This window comes from Microplitis demolitor, chromosome 4 (genome assembly GCF_026212275.2).
Source record: "Microplitis demolitor isolate Queensland-Clemson2020A chromosome 4, iyMicDemo2.1a, whole genome shotgun sequence".
Lineage (NCBI taxonomy): Eukaryota > Metazoa > Arthropoda > Insecta > Hymenoptera > Braconidae > Microplitis > Microplitis demolitor.
Genome location: NC_068548.1, coordinates 2,516,304 through 2,535,041, shown reverse-complemented (window position 1 = coordinate 2,535,041; position 18,738 = coordinate 2,516,304). Strand labels below are relative to the sequence as shown.

At 28.7% G+C, this 18,738-nt stretch overlaps 4 protein-coding genes across 7 annotated transcripts; 1 reads left to right on the top strand and 3 right to left on the bottom strand.

Annotated features, from left to right (window-relative positions):
* The first annotated feature begins 387 nt into the window (after positions 1-387).
* Positions 388-15,276, top strand: LOC103570258 (transmembrane protein 39A). 2 transcript variants are annotated; one of them, XM_014442114.2, is made up of 8 exons: positions 388-553; positions 12,117-12,665; positions 12,747-12,886; positions 13,598-13,696; positions 13,778-13,887; positions 14,109-14,361; positions 14,498-14,705; positions 14,873-15,276. In XM_014442114.2, exons 2-8 carry the CDS (start codon positions 12,321-12,323, stop codon positions 15,122-15,124), a joined length of 1,407 nt encoding a protein of 468 aa, XP_014297600.1. In that variant the 5' UTR covers positions 388-553; positions 12,117-12,320; the 3' UTR covers positions 15,125-15,276. The 2 variants fall into 2 exon arrangements, with proteins under 2 accessions (XP_014297600.1, XP_053593980.1); XM_053738005.1 differs by having other exon boundaries at positions 389-553; positions 13,781-13,887; positions 14,873-15,274.
* On the bottom strand, positions 1,366-8,699 carry LOC103570261 (monocarboxylate transporter 12). The gene is made up of 5 exons (XM_008547954.3): positions 7,799-8,699; positions 7,030-7,720; positions 3,977-5,033; positions 3,517-3,737; positions 1,366-3,410 (listed from the first exon to the last, which is right to left on the bottom strand). Exons 2-5 carry the CDS (start codon positions 7,652-7,654, stop codon positions 3,235-3,237), a joined length of 2,079 nt encoding a protein of 692 aa, XP_008546176.1. The 5' UTR covers positions 7,655-7,720; positions 7,799-8,699; the 3' UTR covers positions 1,366-3,234.
* On the bottom strand, positions 8,762-11,677 carry LOC103570259 (leucine-rich repeat-containing protein 47). 2 transcript variants are annotated; one of them, XM_008547952.2, is made up of 5 exons: positions 10,773-11,677; positions 10,065-10,553; positions 9,675-10,002; positions 9,162-9,405; positions 8,762-9,052 (listed from the first exon to the last, which is right to left on the bottom strand). In XM_008547952.2, the coding sequence occupies exons 1-4, from the start codon at positions 11,359-11,361 to the stop codon at positions 9,204-9,206; spliced, it is 1,608 nt and encodes a 535-aa protein (XP_008546174.1). In that variant the 5' UTR covers positions 11,362-11,677; the 3' UTR covers positions 8,762-9,052; positions 9,162-9,203. The 2 variants fall into 2 exon arrangements, with proteins under 2 accessions (XP_008546174.1, XP_008546173.1); XM_008547951.2 differs by lacking the exon at positions 8,762-9,052 and having other exon boundaries at positions 9,135-9,405.
* A 52-nt stretch (positions 15,277-15,328) lies between the features above and the next one.
* Positions 15,329-18,049, bottom strand: LOC103570262 (8-oxo-dGDP phosphatase NUDT18). Of its 2 annotated transcripts, none has more exons than XM_008547955.3 (4): positions 17,433-18,049; positions 16,259-16,802; positions 16,086-16,191; positions 15,329-15,953 (listed from the first exon to the last, which is right to left on the bottom strand). In XM_008547955.3, the coding sequence occupies exons 1-4, from the start codon at positions 17,539-17,541 to the stop codon at positions 15,714-15,716; spliced, it is 999 nt and encodes a 332-aa protein (XP_008546177.1). In that variant the 5' UTR covers positions 17,542-18,049; the 3' UTR covers positions 15,329-15,713. The 2 variants fall into 2 exon arrangements, with proteins under 2 accessions (XP_008546177.1, XP_008546179.1); XM_008547957.3 differs by having other exon boundaries at positions 16,259-16,799.
* Positions 18,050-18,738: the final 689 nt, after the last annotated feature.

Here is an 18,738-nt window from a genome sequence, read left to right as displayed (position 1 = left end):
AGTAAACCGACGTTTAATAATTTTTGAATTTTTTTTAAAAACGATAAATGCTCTTTTAGTATTTTTCAATTTTCTACATGTACATATTTTTAGTTTTTTTTTTTTTTGCAACTGATCTGTTGGGAAAAAAATTCAAAAATTGATGCGTGAATGTAGCAGACATTAGACAAATTAAAAATTATAAAAAAATCCAGTAAATAAATAATAAATTAAAGTTTAAAAAAATGCGCATTTAGATAATTTTGAAATTAATAAGTGCATTTTTTATAAATATCATTTTGTAAATTATTTTTCCTGTTTATTTATAATTTTAAATTTGTCCAATGTCTGCTTCATTCACATTCGTCAGAAATTGTTAGTTGTTTGTTGACTTCAGATCAGACTAGTCACTTTACTCTTAGGCTGGGCTATACTCAACAAATTTTTGAATTTTATATTCCTATTAATTTATTTAAAACGTAATTAGAAATTTAAAATCCGGAAATTCTGTTATGATTGAAAATTTTTTTAAAAATTAAAAAAAAATGAAGAAATAAAAAATGTACAAAAGCCGGTGAGTTGAAAATTTTGATTTTAACAAGAAACTAAAAAGAAATCGACTTCTTATCTTTAATTAATTTTTTGAACATTAAACGTCAAAATGCAACACGTAAATTGACAATATGGTGAATTTAATAGCAAAAATTCAGTATGAAAAAAAAATTTGGTCCTAAATGTGTTTATTGTTGAGGAAAAAATTATAAAACTCAAAAATTAAAATCTTTAATCTTGATTTAAAAAGTAATTCAAATATTCACTTTTAGATTTTCAATTTTTTTAAAAAGTTTCCGCTTAAAATTTAAATTTTATCGTTCTAACAGTTAGTGTATAGGGATCAGTCAAGTTTCGCGCTTTTACATGCAGATAAATTTATATATGGTGTAAAATGTCATCATGTTTTATCTAACAAATTAAATAATTTGATACTTTCTGTCGAATTAAATAGACGAATGTTGTTACGTTGTTCATTTCTTATTTATTTGTTTATCATTTATATGCGACAATCACAGTTTGTCATGCGATCGACAATTTAATTTTATACAATTATTATTTATATTTATAACTATGATTTATGACTAAAAATAAAGATATACTTATCAAATTGAAAAAAAATACTTTGTAATCGAGAAAATGATCACTTATCGTTACGAGTCTTTTGAGTAATCATTTTTTTTACAGATAAAAATTTAAAATTTGAATTTCAACTCAATTCAAATAATAACATATGAAAAAAAAAAAAAAAAAAAAATATGTATTAAGCAATACAGTAGAAAAATATAAAAAAAAAAAAAAACATGAATTTATTTTTACATTTTTTTTTTCTAATTTATTTTAAGTACACTGTTAATTTTTCATCGTAACTTTTGTCCGTTCATTCACCATAAGTTTTGCGGTAACTTATCGTAGTTACTAACTGTCTGCTAACTGCAGTGCCATAATTTTTTGTTTTACAAAAACTTTTCTTTGATTTTCTATCGTTTTGTAACTTTATATTTTGTGTTTTATTTCATTTCTAAACAAGGATCCATTTGATTTAAAAATGAATACATTTTCATAAAATTAGTATTTTTAATCAATCTGATTAAAAACTCCAATTGAATCTGATTTAAACTCAATCGGATTTCTATCAGATTCAATTGGAAATAAACATTCAATTAGAATTTCTCAGGAGAGTTCCAAGTATCCGATTAAATTAAATTTTCCAATCAAATCCGATCAAAATTTTTTAATCAGATTCAATCGAAAGTCAATTGGAAATTTCTTATTAGAATTTTCCAATCAGAGTTTTTAATCAGAGCACATATGTGGCATTTTCATTTGCGAACTCTGGACAACTCCAAGTAAAAATAATCTATCACCGATTTTTACTCAACGCTCAAATAATTTACGTTCTAAAATTATACACAAATTAATGAAATTCTAAATTTCTATTCAAATTTTTAAGTGAAATTTTTCGTTTCTGTTTTATTTATTTTTTTTTTTTCTACAGCTATTTCATGAATTGATAAATTTTTCGCTAAATACTAGAGTATTCAATTTTTATGGATCCTTTATTTTTGTTGTTAATTTAAATTTCAGTGCAAACAAAAATTTATTATTTACAATTTTTTAAATTCAACGTCTCACTGGATAGTCGATCAGAATTAAAAGTCTGCTAAATTAGTAAAACATTTGCTATTTTCCGTTAATCTTTGATCAGAGTAGCTCAGAGTGAACACCTGAAAACGTCATTAATAAACAATATGTTAAAATTTCATGTTTCAAAAATCGAATATTAACTATCAAATTTATTTTTTTCTTTTCATTTTCAAATGATAAATTTTTCTACTCTTATACACAGACAAAAAATTACTGGCCTGGAAAATTTTTTTCTTGAATACGCGACTCTAAGTTAGCGTCACTTAATTTTTTTAATTTAAAAAAATTCTTCAAGTATTTCACTTTTAGTGAAAGAATATTTATTCTTGAATCAAATATTTTCAAGTTGTTCATAAAAAATTTTATTGTCCTGAAGCAAGAATATTTACTCTCCACCCAAAATTTAGAAAAATTCATCCCAAGAAAATCATATTTTTCTTTTAAAAAAAAATTTTTTTCAATTAAAGAAGTCAAAATTCATGAGAAAATAATTCTTAGCTCGAATTTAAAATCAAAATTAGATCTGTCATAATTAGTATCCACTTTTTTTGAATTTTTCTATAAACATTCCGCCTAAAATTTTGTTTACAATCAAAATTTTTCAAATCCAATTTTTTAATTTAATATATTCATATATATTTGCAATAATTTTCGTTTTAAAATAAAGTTACGTAACACCGAAAAAAAATCATTACGAAATAAATTTTCTTGAGTTGAAAATTTTTTCTTCGTAATTTTCTTAATCCAAGCAAATTCTTTTTGAACCAAGTAAATTTTTTTCTGTGTATGTATCAGCACAGGCGCATTGCTTTTGTAATATTTTCATTCAATATTTATATTCAATTTTCAAATTACAGTTAATTTTATTGATTACAATAAAGAAGAAATTATAAAAATAGAAATTAAATTAATAAATTTTTATATTACTTATTACGAAAACTAAAATTTACTGATAAATCAATAAAATGTAAAGTTTATATTAGGTGATTAAATACATAATAAAACTTTTTACTTCCTTTTTTTCTTCTTCTTAATCAGTACAAAAAGGAAAATTTTTTATTCTTGATCTTGATTTATTTGTGTAGTTTTAATGTCTGATGCATTATCTTTTAATTTAGTCAGTTTTTGAGTTTCGACAGGCACAAGTAATAAAGGTAACCCTCCGAGTACCATGCAAGTGCCCATGCAAAAAAAACAAACGCTATAACTTCCGGTGATATCCCGAAGATAACCTAAAAGAAGATATGCATTAATAAAAATTTAGGGCAATGTAATTAAATTTGAATATAAAAAATGAAGAAAAAAGAGTAAAAGCGTAAGTAAAATCAATATTTTTACCAGCGAGTGGTGGAACTGAAATTGCTCCTATACTTTGAAACATTCTAACAAGTCCATAACTTGAAGAAATTTTGTCTGTTCCGTATTGATCAGCAAGAAGAACTGGTACCAATAAAAACCAACATCCGAGGCATAATCCGTACATTCCAACTGAGCAAGCCAGTACGTAGAACGAATGTGCCATTGGAATTGCCAGTACAGCAACTCCGGCACCAACGATGCTAAAAAAATGATGTTTTCATGTTTAATCTTCTAAAATACTTCATTTCTAACGGCTGTAATTATTTCTATTGCCCTGATTCAGAAAAGTGATTAGAAAAGATTTGAAGTTTTTTTAAATATTTTTGAATTCTCAATGAAAATTAAAAAGTAGAAGCGATTAAAAAATTTTTAATGATTGAAAATCGCTTTTCTTAATCAGGCATAATTACAATGTCTATTATCAAATTTAAATATTAACCTTCCAATATAACCTTTTCTTCGGTCAAAAAGTTGTAGATCTGATAGCCAGCCAAGCCCAAGTCGCCCGCAAAGATCAAGCGCCGCAGAAATAGCAACTAAATATCCAGCTTCTGATTTAGTGTAGCCCGCAGCATGTACATAAGCTGGCAAATAATACAACATGTATGGACTGCCAGTGCTCATTAAACTAACGGAGAGACACATCATGATAAATTGTGGATTCTTCAACAGACTAATATCCAAATACCGCATTATTTTTTTGTATAATTTTCCATTCTGTTCAATCTTTTCATCATCAGGAACTGGTGGTTCTTTAGCACATGGTGAATTCACAGTAGGTGCAGATGATAATTTCAAAGATTTCAATGATACGCGGGCTTTGTAAACACACGTTGAATCAGTTGACAAATCTTCAACGCTGTGTAAAATACTTGAGCTTCGTATTTTCGATATTGGTTTCATTTTCAAACCTTCGCCCATAATATCTTTTTCTTCTTCACTGTCAGTCAACTCAACTGACGTTACGTTTTGATGAAATAAATCATTCAATATATTTTTTTCAATCTTTTCATTTGCAAAAATAAGCTCGAGTTTTTGTTGCTTTGGTATCGACGAAGCGATTATTTCTTCTTTAATTTCGAGACTCTTCGACGGCAATATCGCAGCCGGGTTGTCTTCCAATGGCCGATAAAGAGTCGCCGATACACAAACATGAAGCATACAACCACCTAACAATAAAATAGTCCCATGAAATCCAAAATTAGCCACCAGCGTTTCAATCAATAATGGAAATACGAAGCTTCCAGCAGCTGTCCCGGAAACGCAAACGCCGTTAGCCAACGCACGGTGTTTGTCAAAATATTGCGATACTATTATGATACCAGGAGTTGTAGACAGACCACCTCCAATGCCGGTCAACACTCCAAATGTAAAAAATAGATGAATTAAACTTGTTGCAAAGTATGTTATTATTAATCCAAGGGCGCAAAATAAACCGCCTATGAAGACTACTAAACGACAACTGTATTTTTGGCATAGTACACTCGTTACTGGAGCTGTAATGTGAAAAATTAAGGATTATGTTTAACAAATTTGAAAATTTTTCATTTAAAAACTACGTTTCGATTAAAAGTTACTCTAGTTCCGGAGCGATAGTAAGATCTCTAGGCAATTCGAGATAGATACAAAAAGGAAACTTTGTAGTGTACTTTGAACTATTGAATGATAATTGAAATAGAAAAAAGAAGTTTGAAAATTTTAAACCTACGGGCAGTTTTTTGATTTATTTACAATTTTGAAAAAAGTATGATTAGTATCCAAATTAGAAAAATCAGGATTATATGGGAATCTATAGAAATTCATATAGGAAACTATGGATTTATATGAAGATCTATGGGGATATAGAAAGTATAGATTTATGTAGAAATCCAAGTAGAAAATTATGGGTATTGGATTCTCATGCAAAAAAATACATTTGGGAACTTGGATACCTGGATTCCCATGCTGGAAATCCCTATAGGAATTTGGGTACTTGAATTTCTATGTGAAAATTTTATATACATGGTAAAACATGTATGTCAATATAGGAATCTAAAATTGGTTCCCATATAGATTTAGAATGGTGTAAATTCCCATGGAAATCCATGTAAGAATCTATGCTGGATTTCTATAGTAAACTATATGAGAATTCACCCGAAAACACCATGGAAATAAAAAATTTTTTGTTGAAAATAATGAACCCATAGGAATCGATGTAAGAATTCATAAGAATTAATATAGGAGTGTATTGAGTTATATAAAAACCATGGGTATATAACATGGATTTCTATAGGAACCCATATGGGAATTCATTCCCATTAAGAATCTAAGCTGCATTCCCATATTCAGATGTTCCCAGATATCGACTTGACTACAAGTGGATGAAAATCTACGGCCGTACTGTCAAGTTGACGTAGACGTAAGTTGACGTCAACTTGTTATCCACGAAAGTAACTTTCGTTCCAGAAGTTTCTTTCCCGCAACTTTTAGGTGCTTCTATTACTTGCTTTCAAAATTGGTCTAGATTTACGTGCACTTGTGGTCGTCCCCATGTTATATCTAGATAGTCTGAGTAAAATTTACACTGTCATAGCTTATGATGACATTTCAAAACTATGACAATAAATATGTAAGATCAAAGAAGATAATTGACATTTTCGTGGAATCGAAAATAATCAATGAAATAGAAAGAACGAGACATCCATGCTATATTTAATGAAGACTCATGCGCGGCGAGAGCTTCAATGCCAGAAAATTATACGCAAATCATTGGTTTGAGAACCTTGACCTTCACCAAAATAACCTAACTTATCAATAACTACAAAAATAATACTATAAAACCTATAATTTATCATTTTTTAAAAATAAATAAAATTTCTTAAAATAAAACAGAAATTCTAATGAAAAATATGACAATACCAAAAAAATCCATGTAGGATTTTATGGGCATTCATAGAAATCCATGGGTATCATAGGAAAGTACGGAATTATAGGAAACCATAAGTATCTGGATTCCCATACAAAAAGGAACTTGGATATTTAGATTTCCATATTAGAAATTCATATGGGAATCTGGGTTTCTATGTATGGTGACCCATGTCTGCCTATACAGGAACTTAGACTAAATTCCCATTTGGATTTCTATGGGAGACTATAGCAAAAATCTTATAGGAATCCATACTAGATTTTCCTATGGATGTGAGACAGGATGGATTTTCATGGGAAATTACGTAAGAATTTATACAGGAATCTCTGCTGATTTTTATGGGAATCCATCCGAAAACATATGGAAATCTAAACTGTTTCCATTTGAATTTTTGTATGGTTTGAGTTCCTATAGGATTCATAGGTTTTCATATGGATTTCGCATGGTGTGAATTTCCATGGGACATCCCGTAAGAATCTATGTCGATTTTTTATAGGAAACCATATGGATTTTTCTGATAGGGAACTGTAACTTTAGTGGCAATTACTGGATTTTAAGTAAAAATAGTCATAGGTGACGTAACTCACCTAGAGCAAGACAAAGGCAAGAAAGAATAGCGGGAATCCAAGAAGCGACAGCAGCCGTTGAGTCTTGAAAGGTTTCCATGACCTCGACATACAAAACACCGTAAGATTTAACCAGTCCAGCGACCCAAAATTGTACAAAGAAAGCTCCTCCGACAACGACCCAACCATAGCCACCATCTAATGGCACCAGCGTGGCATTGTTGGGTCTCTTGTGTTCTTTGGATTTCTTTCTAATGGCAGATTTTTTCGAGGATCGAATTTCCCGAGATTTGGCAATTAGAGGTCGCGCCGTAAGACTGGAAATGGTCAGCAGATTATCATTGTCTTCCTCATCAGCGTCTGGACTTGAATGTGGCGGAACGACTGGTGTGGAAATAGCTGTCGCTTGGATCAATGACGCAGACGGCCGGGTTGGCGAATCTTTATGGGCATTTAAATCATAGACTGGCGCTGAATGAATTGAAAGCAATGATCCCAGTAAATTTTGATTCAAATTTTCGTTGTTGACCACCGCCGATGTACTGCCACTGATATTATACTCCTGTGATCCCATTTGAGGATTTCGTACATCCACTGAGGACCTCGCTTCCTGTTGAAGGAAGCTCCACTCCCGGGGTAACGACATACTTTCGTTCTCGCCTCGTAACGGCGACCGTTATACATTGGAGCTTATGGGCTTTTTTAGCTTTAACTTTATTAAATAATACAGTTGATTAATTTATTTAATTATAACTTTTATTAATACTAAATTCGTATATTTATTACTGACGATTTATAATTTGCTTTTTTTTTTTCTAATAATATGACGTAAGTTATATACTTAATCTTTGTGATTCTTGTTCTTAAAATTAAAAATTATATAAAATAATTAGTCTTGAACTTTACTATTGTACTTTTTATTAAATAGGAAACTAAACACTTGGAACTCTAATAAATGACTGAAGACAAATGGTGAAATGTAGGTAAAAATAAACTCTCACGCAGGCGTAATCGCTGCTTTTTAGCCATATTTAGCAAGAAATCGATTGCTTATTCCTTGTAGGTTGATATTATGACGCTACATAAAGTTTGGAGAAAAAAAAAACTAAACGGAATTATTTAGAACGATTCGCAAACCGAAAACGATCTTCTTAAAATTAAAAAGTGCCATTCGTATTTTGAGCCATAAAACTAAAGTATGAAGTAAAAGTACTGGTATTTTTTAGGAAATTAAAATTCTTATAAAAAATATATGATTGTTGCCACTAAATTGTAGGCTACTAGGACCATTGTCTACCAGTTTGTTAAAAAACGGAGCTAAACTAAAAAAAAAACCCATGTAGAAAAGTGGCGCTACCCGGGAAAATGATCATTTTTTTCATAAAATTTAATTTACAAAAAGTTTTTTATATCTTGCACCATTAGGTAAATAAAAAAATAGGCTTGAAAATTTTCTCAGACAATAGACTCTAAGGCCTATTATTATTTACCGAAAACGTGCGCCGTAAGTTACCGCACATTGCTGCTAATTTCCATAAAATGTGGAAAATTTGCCGACCCAATGCCGAATGTTGCGGTAAATTACGGCAATTATCGTAAATTGCAGTAATTTCCTGTCATTACGATCCACCAGAAAACCCTTGGAGTAAATTTTTGGACCTAATCTACTTGAAATGATTTACTTTTTAAAATTATAAGAATATATATTCACATTTGTAAATTCTTTATTCAAATTTATAAATAACGAAATTAGGAAAATTGAGAAATATTTTATTTCCTATTTGTACATTATTTTTTCATAGGTCATTTCTAAAAGTTTAATATAAATTATGATGATACATTGAGTTTATCTAATTTTCTATTTTTGAAATTCGAAATTTGCAAAAAGCTAAACTATACGAGAACTAAACTTTGAAAAATAATAACAGCGATTAGTAACTAGATTAAGATAAATTGTAGTGGTCATGACGAAATATTTTTCAAAAAAAGTATAGCTTTTAGTAAACCTCGCCGGTGCTCAAATGTAACTTCTGTATGAAATGTCCTAGAAAATGTGTATTCTTATTCACGTTTTTAAAGTTGACAATAAATTAACAATAAGTTATTGTATTTAATACAAGTAGAAATAGAAAAAAAATTTTTTTATTAAATACCAGTAATGGAAAAAATATGATCTTATACCACTTCATATATCATCAATCTCTTATAATTTTAATCTTATCATCGAAGTTCAAATCAACTCGTGATGGATAAATATGTTTCAAATTTCCCTCCATATCAACGACTTTTACTTGTTCGACCTCCAAATTATGAGCGTTTGAAGTTTGGTTTGAATTTTCCATTGATGAACATAACCCTTGTGTGATTAATTCTTTCAAAAATTCATCCATTACATTTCTGCCAACATAAAATTATCATAAAATTTAATCAGTAGAATCAAAGTCAAATTTCACACTTACTTAGGGGTCGGTCTTAAAATACGTTCCCATTTATAAAGGGGTGGGGGAGGGGTCTAAAGAAACGTGATATATTTGTAAATATATAAATATTTCTACATAAATCCTTCATAATAGGAGGGGGGGGGGGGCTAAAAAGGTAAAATTTTGTGACGTATTTTATGAGCGGCCTCTTAATGTCATTTTGTAAAATAATAAAAAAATATTCACCTGCAAATTTGTTGAGAAGTAACACCAGTAACTTCAATAAACATATTTTTAGTGTTAACACTCATTTTTGTAATGTCGCTGTTAGTGATTGGCGGAAACGATATCACTTGATTCGCTGAATCTACCAAGCATGGAAATAATGGCTTTCCTTCGATCAAATATAAATATTTGTAAATCCCAGAGTAAACATTTCGTTTCTTTTCACGTCGTAAATTATCCGCTTCGACCTGAAGACGTTTAAATAATTCAGCAGCTGTGAAAAGTTTTGTGCGGCCCAATGGTTTTATTTCAATCTCAGTGGGCGCCTTTGCAGTAAATGTCAAATCTCCTGAAAACAATAATTAGATTTCATTAGTAATTATAAAATAAAAAATATTGAATAAATATTACCTGGAACTATTAAATCGTAGTCATGTGTCGCAATGGTAGCAGCATTTCTTTTATCACAAATACCGTCGTGTAATTTTGTTTGCAACTGAATAAATTTCTTGAAATTTTCTTCAGTAAATGCGATATTTTTAACGATGCAGCCAACAATATGAGGACGTACTTGTTTTATGCTTTCAGTTATTTTAATAACAGGACTCTCATTATTAACGTGGATTATTTTCAATTTATGCGTTAAATTGTCAATTGTTTCATCGTTAATATTTTTGTTGTGGCCGTCATTTTTTGTGTTCTTCTTACTCTTGCTTTTATTCTCTTTACCACTTGATCCTTTGCTTTTAGACGATTTTTCGCAATGCTGATTTACGTAATCAAGTATTTGTTTTGTTCTACACTGATCAATTAATTTCTCGAGTCGTTTATCATTTAGTTTATTACCTTTCAAGTTAAGTTCTTTTAACTTTTGACAATCGGCGAGTTCACCAGGTACAGCTGTAAGTAAAGTGCCAAAAAGCGATGAATAGAATAAAATTACGAAGATAGATATTTAATTTGTCTAGGATTTGTCTAGGATTTTCAGAGAAATAAAATTTTCTAAGTTTTCTCTTGGTTTTCTCTAGGATTTGTCTAGGATTTCTCGAATAATCAATATGATTTTCAATGATGGAAAAAAAGTAATTAAAATTATAGTTCTAGTGAAATCAGACATACCTTTGATACAATTATCAGCGACATCAAGATGTTTCAATGAAGGCAGTGCAGAAATAGCATCCGGAATTTCTCTAATACTATTTTTGCTGATTTTCACTTCAGCTAAATGACTCAAATCATTATAGCAAACGTCCGGGAATACATCAAATTTATTATTGGACAAATCTAATGTATTTAATTTAACATTCGCTTTAAGACACGGCAACTTACTTAGCGAATTCGAATTCAAATTAAGAGTCGTCAGTTGAGTTAACAAAGTGATTTCATCAGGTACCAGTGTCAGTTCATTGCATGAACAGTCAAGAATTTTTAACTTTGTCAAATTTTTTACTGTCACCGGAATATTTAGCAGTTGATTTGAATGCAATACTAATGTCGTTAAATTTGTTAACCTGCCAATTTCTTCGGATATTAATTGAAGACATGTGTGACTGATATTCAAATAATTTAACGTTTCACAATTAAATAATTCGTCACTTAAACCGAATGATTTTATTTTTTCTGATATTGATGCACCAGACAGAATTAATTCGTGACGTTTTTCTTTTTTTACTTGTTCAATTTCATTCCAATTATTGTCGACACTCATTTTCAATTTTTAATTGTAAAAGTTATAGAAAAAAATTAATTATTGATATAATCAATGACAATTATCGCAAATGTAAATTTAAAATCTGTATTTCTGTGAAGTTATTTTTGAACCGGCAGTTTTAGGTTAAATAGTAACCATTGCAACCATATGCGAAAATATTTTTATATCAAGTCCTAGATTATCATGTAAGTGCGAAGTGCGACAATTACATTTACGCTCGCAAATAAAATCCCAGGTTAGATAACAAATAAGAATTGAATTCACTGACTTATTAATGTTTACCCCTACTTCTGCAGTTCTTTTTTACTTGGACTTGGACTCTAGTTGATTGTCTAGTGATTTTTATTGTCATAGCTGAAAAAGTTATTAAAGAAACCTTAAGTGTGAATTTATAGATGACAACTTTCGATTTTTAAACTTTTTGAATGAATAAATACGAAAAAATACACAGTTAGATAAAGAAAAATCAGTACGCGCTTATTTTCAATTTTAATTTATGAGTGTGAATGTAGCAGAAGACAATTTTAAAATTTAAAATAAGTAAATTAATTAATTGGAATAATGAAATTTAAAAAAACGCGCGTACTGATTTTTTAAATATTTAAATACGTATTTTTAAATTTTTACTCTGCTTACATTTTATTTGTTTATACAAAAATTAAAAAATGTCAGAGAATTTAATAAAAAATTTCCATCAATAATGCAACTAATTAATGATCCTCGTTAACAGACAACAGAATTTTAAATTTTAGCAATCAACTTGACGTTAAATTCCTGCTGTAGTTTTCTGTCAACTTGCAGTCAATGGGACTATTGGGGTAAGATTGCACTCCTACACAACTTCAGGTCATACGTATCATTTAGTTCACATGTTTGATGCAAAATATACAAATATAATTCAAATCGTATCAATATCAATGACTGAAAATTTAAAAATTATTATATTTTGACTCGTTATGCCTAGTGCGAGACGTAATTCAAATCGTAATTTTAATGGACGTGTACCATTAAATATTTATCAAGTTCCACCATCGCAGTCATTGTCAACAACAGTAACAACAAATGTAACCTCAAATGTATCAACGAACTCATCATCATTAAATGATGATAAAAAATATAACGATAATGTAAATAAACTTCTAGCACCAAAACATGTACCAATACCGACTGTCCCAGTTGATGAGCAGCTCATATTTGAAGCTATTTCTCTTGGTATATCTGTAATTGCGGCATGCTTACAATTGTTGAATTTATATCGCACTGTCTGGTGGTTACCCCAGTCTTACAATGACAACAGTATGGTAATTAAATGAAACAAAGTGTTTATTTATCAGGAACAGAACTTGAAACTTTATCAAAAATTTTAATTTATGTTTTTTCAGAATTTTTATCTTATAGATCCTTATCTAATTATATTTATAATAACAATGATAACTAGGCGATTTGTTTATGCATTACTGAGACGATTGGTTGACTCAATTAGTCCAGTTAGATGGATACCAATGTCACAAAAAGTAATGAGGTAAAATATATGAATGTTATAATGATACTGGAAGTAGCAGACATCAGATTATTTTTTAATTTAGTAAACAAATTATGTGTAGGGTAAAAATTTTTTTTCAAGATTTTGATATGAAATTTAGGACCAGTTTTTTAAACCTGCCTAGATAGCAAAATTACGTCTTGATGAGTTCTGAATGAGTTCCTATTTATAATTTAGACGTCTTATCAACATCTTAAAGAAGTCTTTAAGAAGTTTTCAAGATGTCGAATGAGCCATCTAGTGAACTTAGTAAGACGTCTTTAAAAAGAGTTCTTTTTTTCTGACTTCGCAAATAAGACTTCAGTATGAATTTACCATAACGTCTTGAGGAGCTCCTAATTTTGACTTTATAAAGAAGTTTAAAAAAGAATACATTTAGACGTCACAAAACTGACGTCTTATTTATGGAGTCTTTAAGAACTTTTAATTAAGAGTTCTTAAAAATGACACTTTTAAGAACTCATAATAAGACTTCTTGAGGACGCCTTCAAAAAGACATCGTAAGACAGTCAATCCAACTTGAATGCTGTATGGGTGGTTTATTTTTACGGGTTTGGAAAACTGGCCCTGGAAACATTTTTATATTAGAGAAATAAATTTTTTAATGTCTGCTACTTTTAATATCATAAATATGAGAAATAAATTTTGCTTTATTGTATAAAAAATATGTAATCAAAAATTAATTTTTAGAATCATTTTACTTGTAATTACACTAGCGATATTAATATTTTGCCTTTATTTAATAAGTCAACGGCACAATTCTATGAAGGTCTTCTACCTTTGCTATCCGTAAGTATTTTTCTTTCTTTGCAATTTTAAATATAAACAATTTAACTGCCGATAACTAAAATTATTTTTATTATGTCCTAGAAGTATATCTGTATATTTTTTCATGTTCGGTGTGAGTATTGATCCATTTTTTGACATCACGAGTGCGCCATTATACATCAAAGAAGATCGAAAAACTAAATTTTTATTAGGTAATATTTTAAATTAACCAACGTTCAATATTTATTAGTCGAATTCCATTAACTCGGAACTTCTCCTCAATCATGACCCCCACTACGATGTACGATCTCTCTATTGATTGATTTCTATTGATATTCCATAGAAATTAAAGACAGTAAATTGATGTAAATTAATGACAGTAATTATTAGTGTAAATTTGTTATATTTCTTTATAAATGATTTTTTTTTTCAGACAAACCTTTACATAATTGTTCATTAAATGCATCAGCAATAAGAGCAGAAGTATCAAGTTTACGATATGACTTTAACTGTAGATTAAAACGCGCTCTTTTTGCATCATCTGGTAGCGCTTATGTCTGTGGGATAGCACCAATTATTTTTGTACCTCAATATCTTCATTTTAATATGTCGTGGATTATTCAACATATTGTACTATTTTGGCTCGGAAGATTAAGTGCACATTTTGCTCAAGCTTATCCAGTCAGGTAATTTCACTAAATTTTACTCCATCAGCAAAAGAAACCGTTTTAAGAAAATCTTTACACAAAAGATTTTTAAAAAATGAGTGATAAAAAACGAGATGGAAATTTAAGTTTAAATTAAATAATTTATCTTTCATAGATATTGTGATGTATTACATCGCGCAGCACTACATCTAGGTAAATGGTCTAAAATAGACAGCCGTAATGTTCATTTAGCAGCACAATCATGGAATGATAGTACACTTTGGCCCCATGGATCGATAGTTAAACATAATAAAGAATTTTATCGATCTAATGGTCTTTGTACTGCTGCCGAACCTGGAAATTCGAGTCACTATCGATTTTACGTAAGAAATTTTTAAATTTTATCTATACCACATAATTTATATTTTCAAATTTATCATGGGTTCACATCTGAACTATAAAATTTTTTGGTAGATTATTAATACTAACAATCAATTACATGTTAGACTAAACATTTTAATGATATAAAAATATTAAATTTATATTTCAGACACTTTTTAATAATCCAACAATGCTCTTATGTTCATTGCTGGGATTACAATTGCTGTTAGTATCAGTACAACTATTGATACTACTACGTGCTGTCGAGTGGTACCAAATTCTATCAATGACATTATTATTAATAACTAATTATTATACTCTTTTTAAATTAGCGCGGGATTTTCTCGTGTGCTGGAAAGTTTATCGTGCTGAAAAAATTATACAAGAAAAAGCACAAACTGCCATAAATACTAATCAATAAATTATCAATTTATTTAAATATTTAAATTAGTATATTTGATTATCATTACAATCATTTTAATGTTTTCTGTTAATTTACTTTTTTTGTTTTTTGTTGTGAAATTATTTATTTTGCCGTATTATTAATATCAATAAATAATTTATTTGAAACTACATACAATATTATTTAAAATCTTTTTTTTTTTTTATTAATTATGTGTTATTATATAATTAGTCGTATAAAAATGTAACTATCTGTAAATTTAATTGTAAAAAAATAATTGTTTTTAACAATAATATTAAATATTTTATAGAAAACAAATGATTTCTTGGTGCAAAAAAAAATTTTTCATTATAAAATGAAATAAAAAATATTCTTAGGATTTTCTTGATTCAAGAAATTTTTAGTTTTCAATTAATAATGAAAAATTTTTAAATACTTTTCAATGCTTTTGAATACTTTAAATACTTCTAAATCACTCTTATGAGCATTTAACATTGCAAATCATTTCGAATCGATTCTTTGAATCAGGGTTGTGCCGAGAAATCTTTTTTTTCTGTTCATTAATAAAATTATTAATCGATAAATTAGTTAATTAAATAAAAAAAAATTAACGAACAACATTCAATGGTATAGTCATGTTACGAGGTAAGCGCGTAGCAATTAAATCAGCAATATTTTTGCTAACTTCGTGCCAAACATATTTACCAATGATCGTTACTTCTTCTAAAGCTGGACGAAAGGATACTAATATTGTAAAGCAAACTCCATCACCTGATTGTTCACCACTATATTCTACGGATAATAATCCATGTGGTCGGTGTTGCGCTACTTCATTACCAAAAATTTCCTTTCAACAATAAATAATTAGCATTAATTAACACAAACAAGTGCTCGTTAAAAAAAAACTGGAGTTAAATTAACCGCAGTAAATTTAACTACACTTTTTTCCATGTACATGTAGTTACAACCATATACTTACGACCATAAATTTATGCAATGTTGAATGTAAATTTTTGCTTGGATTTATTTCACATATCGGTAAATGTAAATATGATTTTTCTGATATCAAAACGTGCATCCGATTCCTGTACATAAAATATTTTTAAAATAAAAATACTTTTAAATAAAAGACAATAATTGACAGTAACTCACGTTGCTTTTCTTTTTATACAGACAATAAGTCGTATAAAAAGTTTGTTCCAAGATTTTTCAACCGGTAGAAGTGGCAAATGCCAAGGAGGATTAATTCCGGCTTTACGATCTCTCGCTCGTTGAATGAGCGGTAAAATATCTGAAGACCTAAGAGACAAATCATCGACGTTATTTACCCATGATGCTTGCAAAGATTCTTGATTAGCTTGATCAGGTGTCTTTAGTGTTCCTCCGGTAACGTCACCGATCATGACAAATCTGAACCAAGAACCACTGGCGCATTCTACCATTATCAGGGTCTTTGGTTCCATTGTCAATCCAGTTTCTTCTAATACTTCACGTTTCACTGCGTCTATTAACGTCTCATTTGGTTCAACACGACCTGCAGGTAAGTACCATTTGCCAGCACATGATGCTTTTGCTTCTTGGATCATCAGCACTTCGTCTTTATCATTTATTATTACTGCCGCTACTATATATGTTACTGTCTTTTGACATATTGGTAAATAGCTGGAATTTGATGCTGGTTTTATACCTTTAGCTTCTGCAATTAATAATAATTAGCATCTATTTAATTAAATAAATTATAGAAAAAAAATTCACTTATAGACTTTTAATTTTTCATGATCCTGAAGTTGGCAGACACTTAAAAATTTTTGAATTTTATTTTCGACGATTTAATGGAAAAAAAAGTAAAAAAAATGCACATGTAGAAAATTTTAAAAACTATGAGTGCAATTTTTTTTAATATTTTTTTTTTTTTCAAATTTATCGTTTTTAAAAAAATTAAAAAATTACTAGACGGCTACTAACTTTCATTAATTTTTCTACATGTGCGTTTTTAATTTTGAATTTTTTCGTAATCGATTCATTGAAAAAAAATTTAAAAATTTTTATTGCCCGGTAACTTCAGGATCATATCATTTTTAAAAACTATGAGCGTAGATATAACAAACATACAACTTTTTTGACATAAAAAAGTTAAATAATTAAAACAATAAAATTTAAACAAATTCCTGTACCAAATTTTGAATTTTCTAAACATGTATTTTTTTATATTTATTTTACAACCATTTGAATTTATTATTTCAAAGTTTTAAAAATTTTCAGATGCCCGCTAACTTTACTCTCTCATAAAAACTGTTTAACTATATAAAAAAAATAGAATAATTACCAATAGATTCATTTTGCTGCGCTAGAGGATAATCACAAATTTCTTCATCATCATCTAATCTCAACCCATCTAAAACTTTGCGTATATTTTCTTCAATACTATCAGGCATTATGATAAACTTCAACTAAACTTCTTTCAAATATAAAACATTAATTTAAAATTTCCGCTAAATTTTTCAAAGAACATTAAATCACGCACTTAATACCTAACAAATAAATTATTTTAACAATAACAATTCAAATTTAGTGTAGTTTAGTCTGACAAGTGTCTGATAACATTGTGGTCAAGATGGTTATTATATTACATTCCTTTTTGCTTTTCCTACTTAAAATTCTACTGACACGTATAGATGAATAAATAAATTCATAATGCGTACGTACAGTTACATACATAGATAAGTGTAAGGTTTCATGCCTTTTTCTTAAGCTTTCTTGCATTCTAGGTCATTATACTAAACATTTATTACATTAGATAGATTTACTTCATTCAACTTCATCTCTCTCATTATCTCTTACTATTTTCACTTATCTCTCTCTACATATATGGATATACATATCCAGTTACGTCTTTTTTATTTTTAATTACTTTTTACTACTTTCTTTTTTAATTTCAGCGACCATTTTTAAACGGCATGACTACGGTAGAAGCGGGAAAATTTAAATTACGCTGAAGTTAGCCGCCTAATAATTTTATAGTTTTTTTTTTCAAATCGATAAATTATAAAAAAGTATTTGAAAAATTGCGCCTTTAGTTTTTCTAATCTTCTACATGTATATATTTTTATTTTCTAATTGATTTTTTGAAATAAAAAAACGAGCGGTTTTCATTGAAGAATAAAAAAGTAATGCATTGATATTATTTTATATTATTTTATTAAAAAATATAATTATCTAGATGAATTTTAGGACGTGAACTAAGCGAGATTACTAATAATAAAAAATGATAAAAAGTAAAGATAACACTTTTGTTACGCTCTAATTTAGCACTAGTAATATAATAAATTAGAGAGCGTTTATCATTTTATAACTTTCAATAATTTTCAGTTTATAATAAGATTAGTTATTTAGTATTAGTAATTTATTGCCAAATACAGTTTTCAAGTATAATAAAAATTTGAAAACTGAGATTCTGTACAAAATTATACGAAATTCTATTTATGCATACCCCTTATTAAGAAAAATGATTCAATCTATGCTAAATGTACATCTCTATTCCTATTAGTCATAATTCAAATTATTTTAAATCATTTCAAATTGTTTTGAATCATTTCAAATCATTTTTCTTGATCAGGGATGTCGAAAATTCA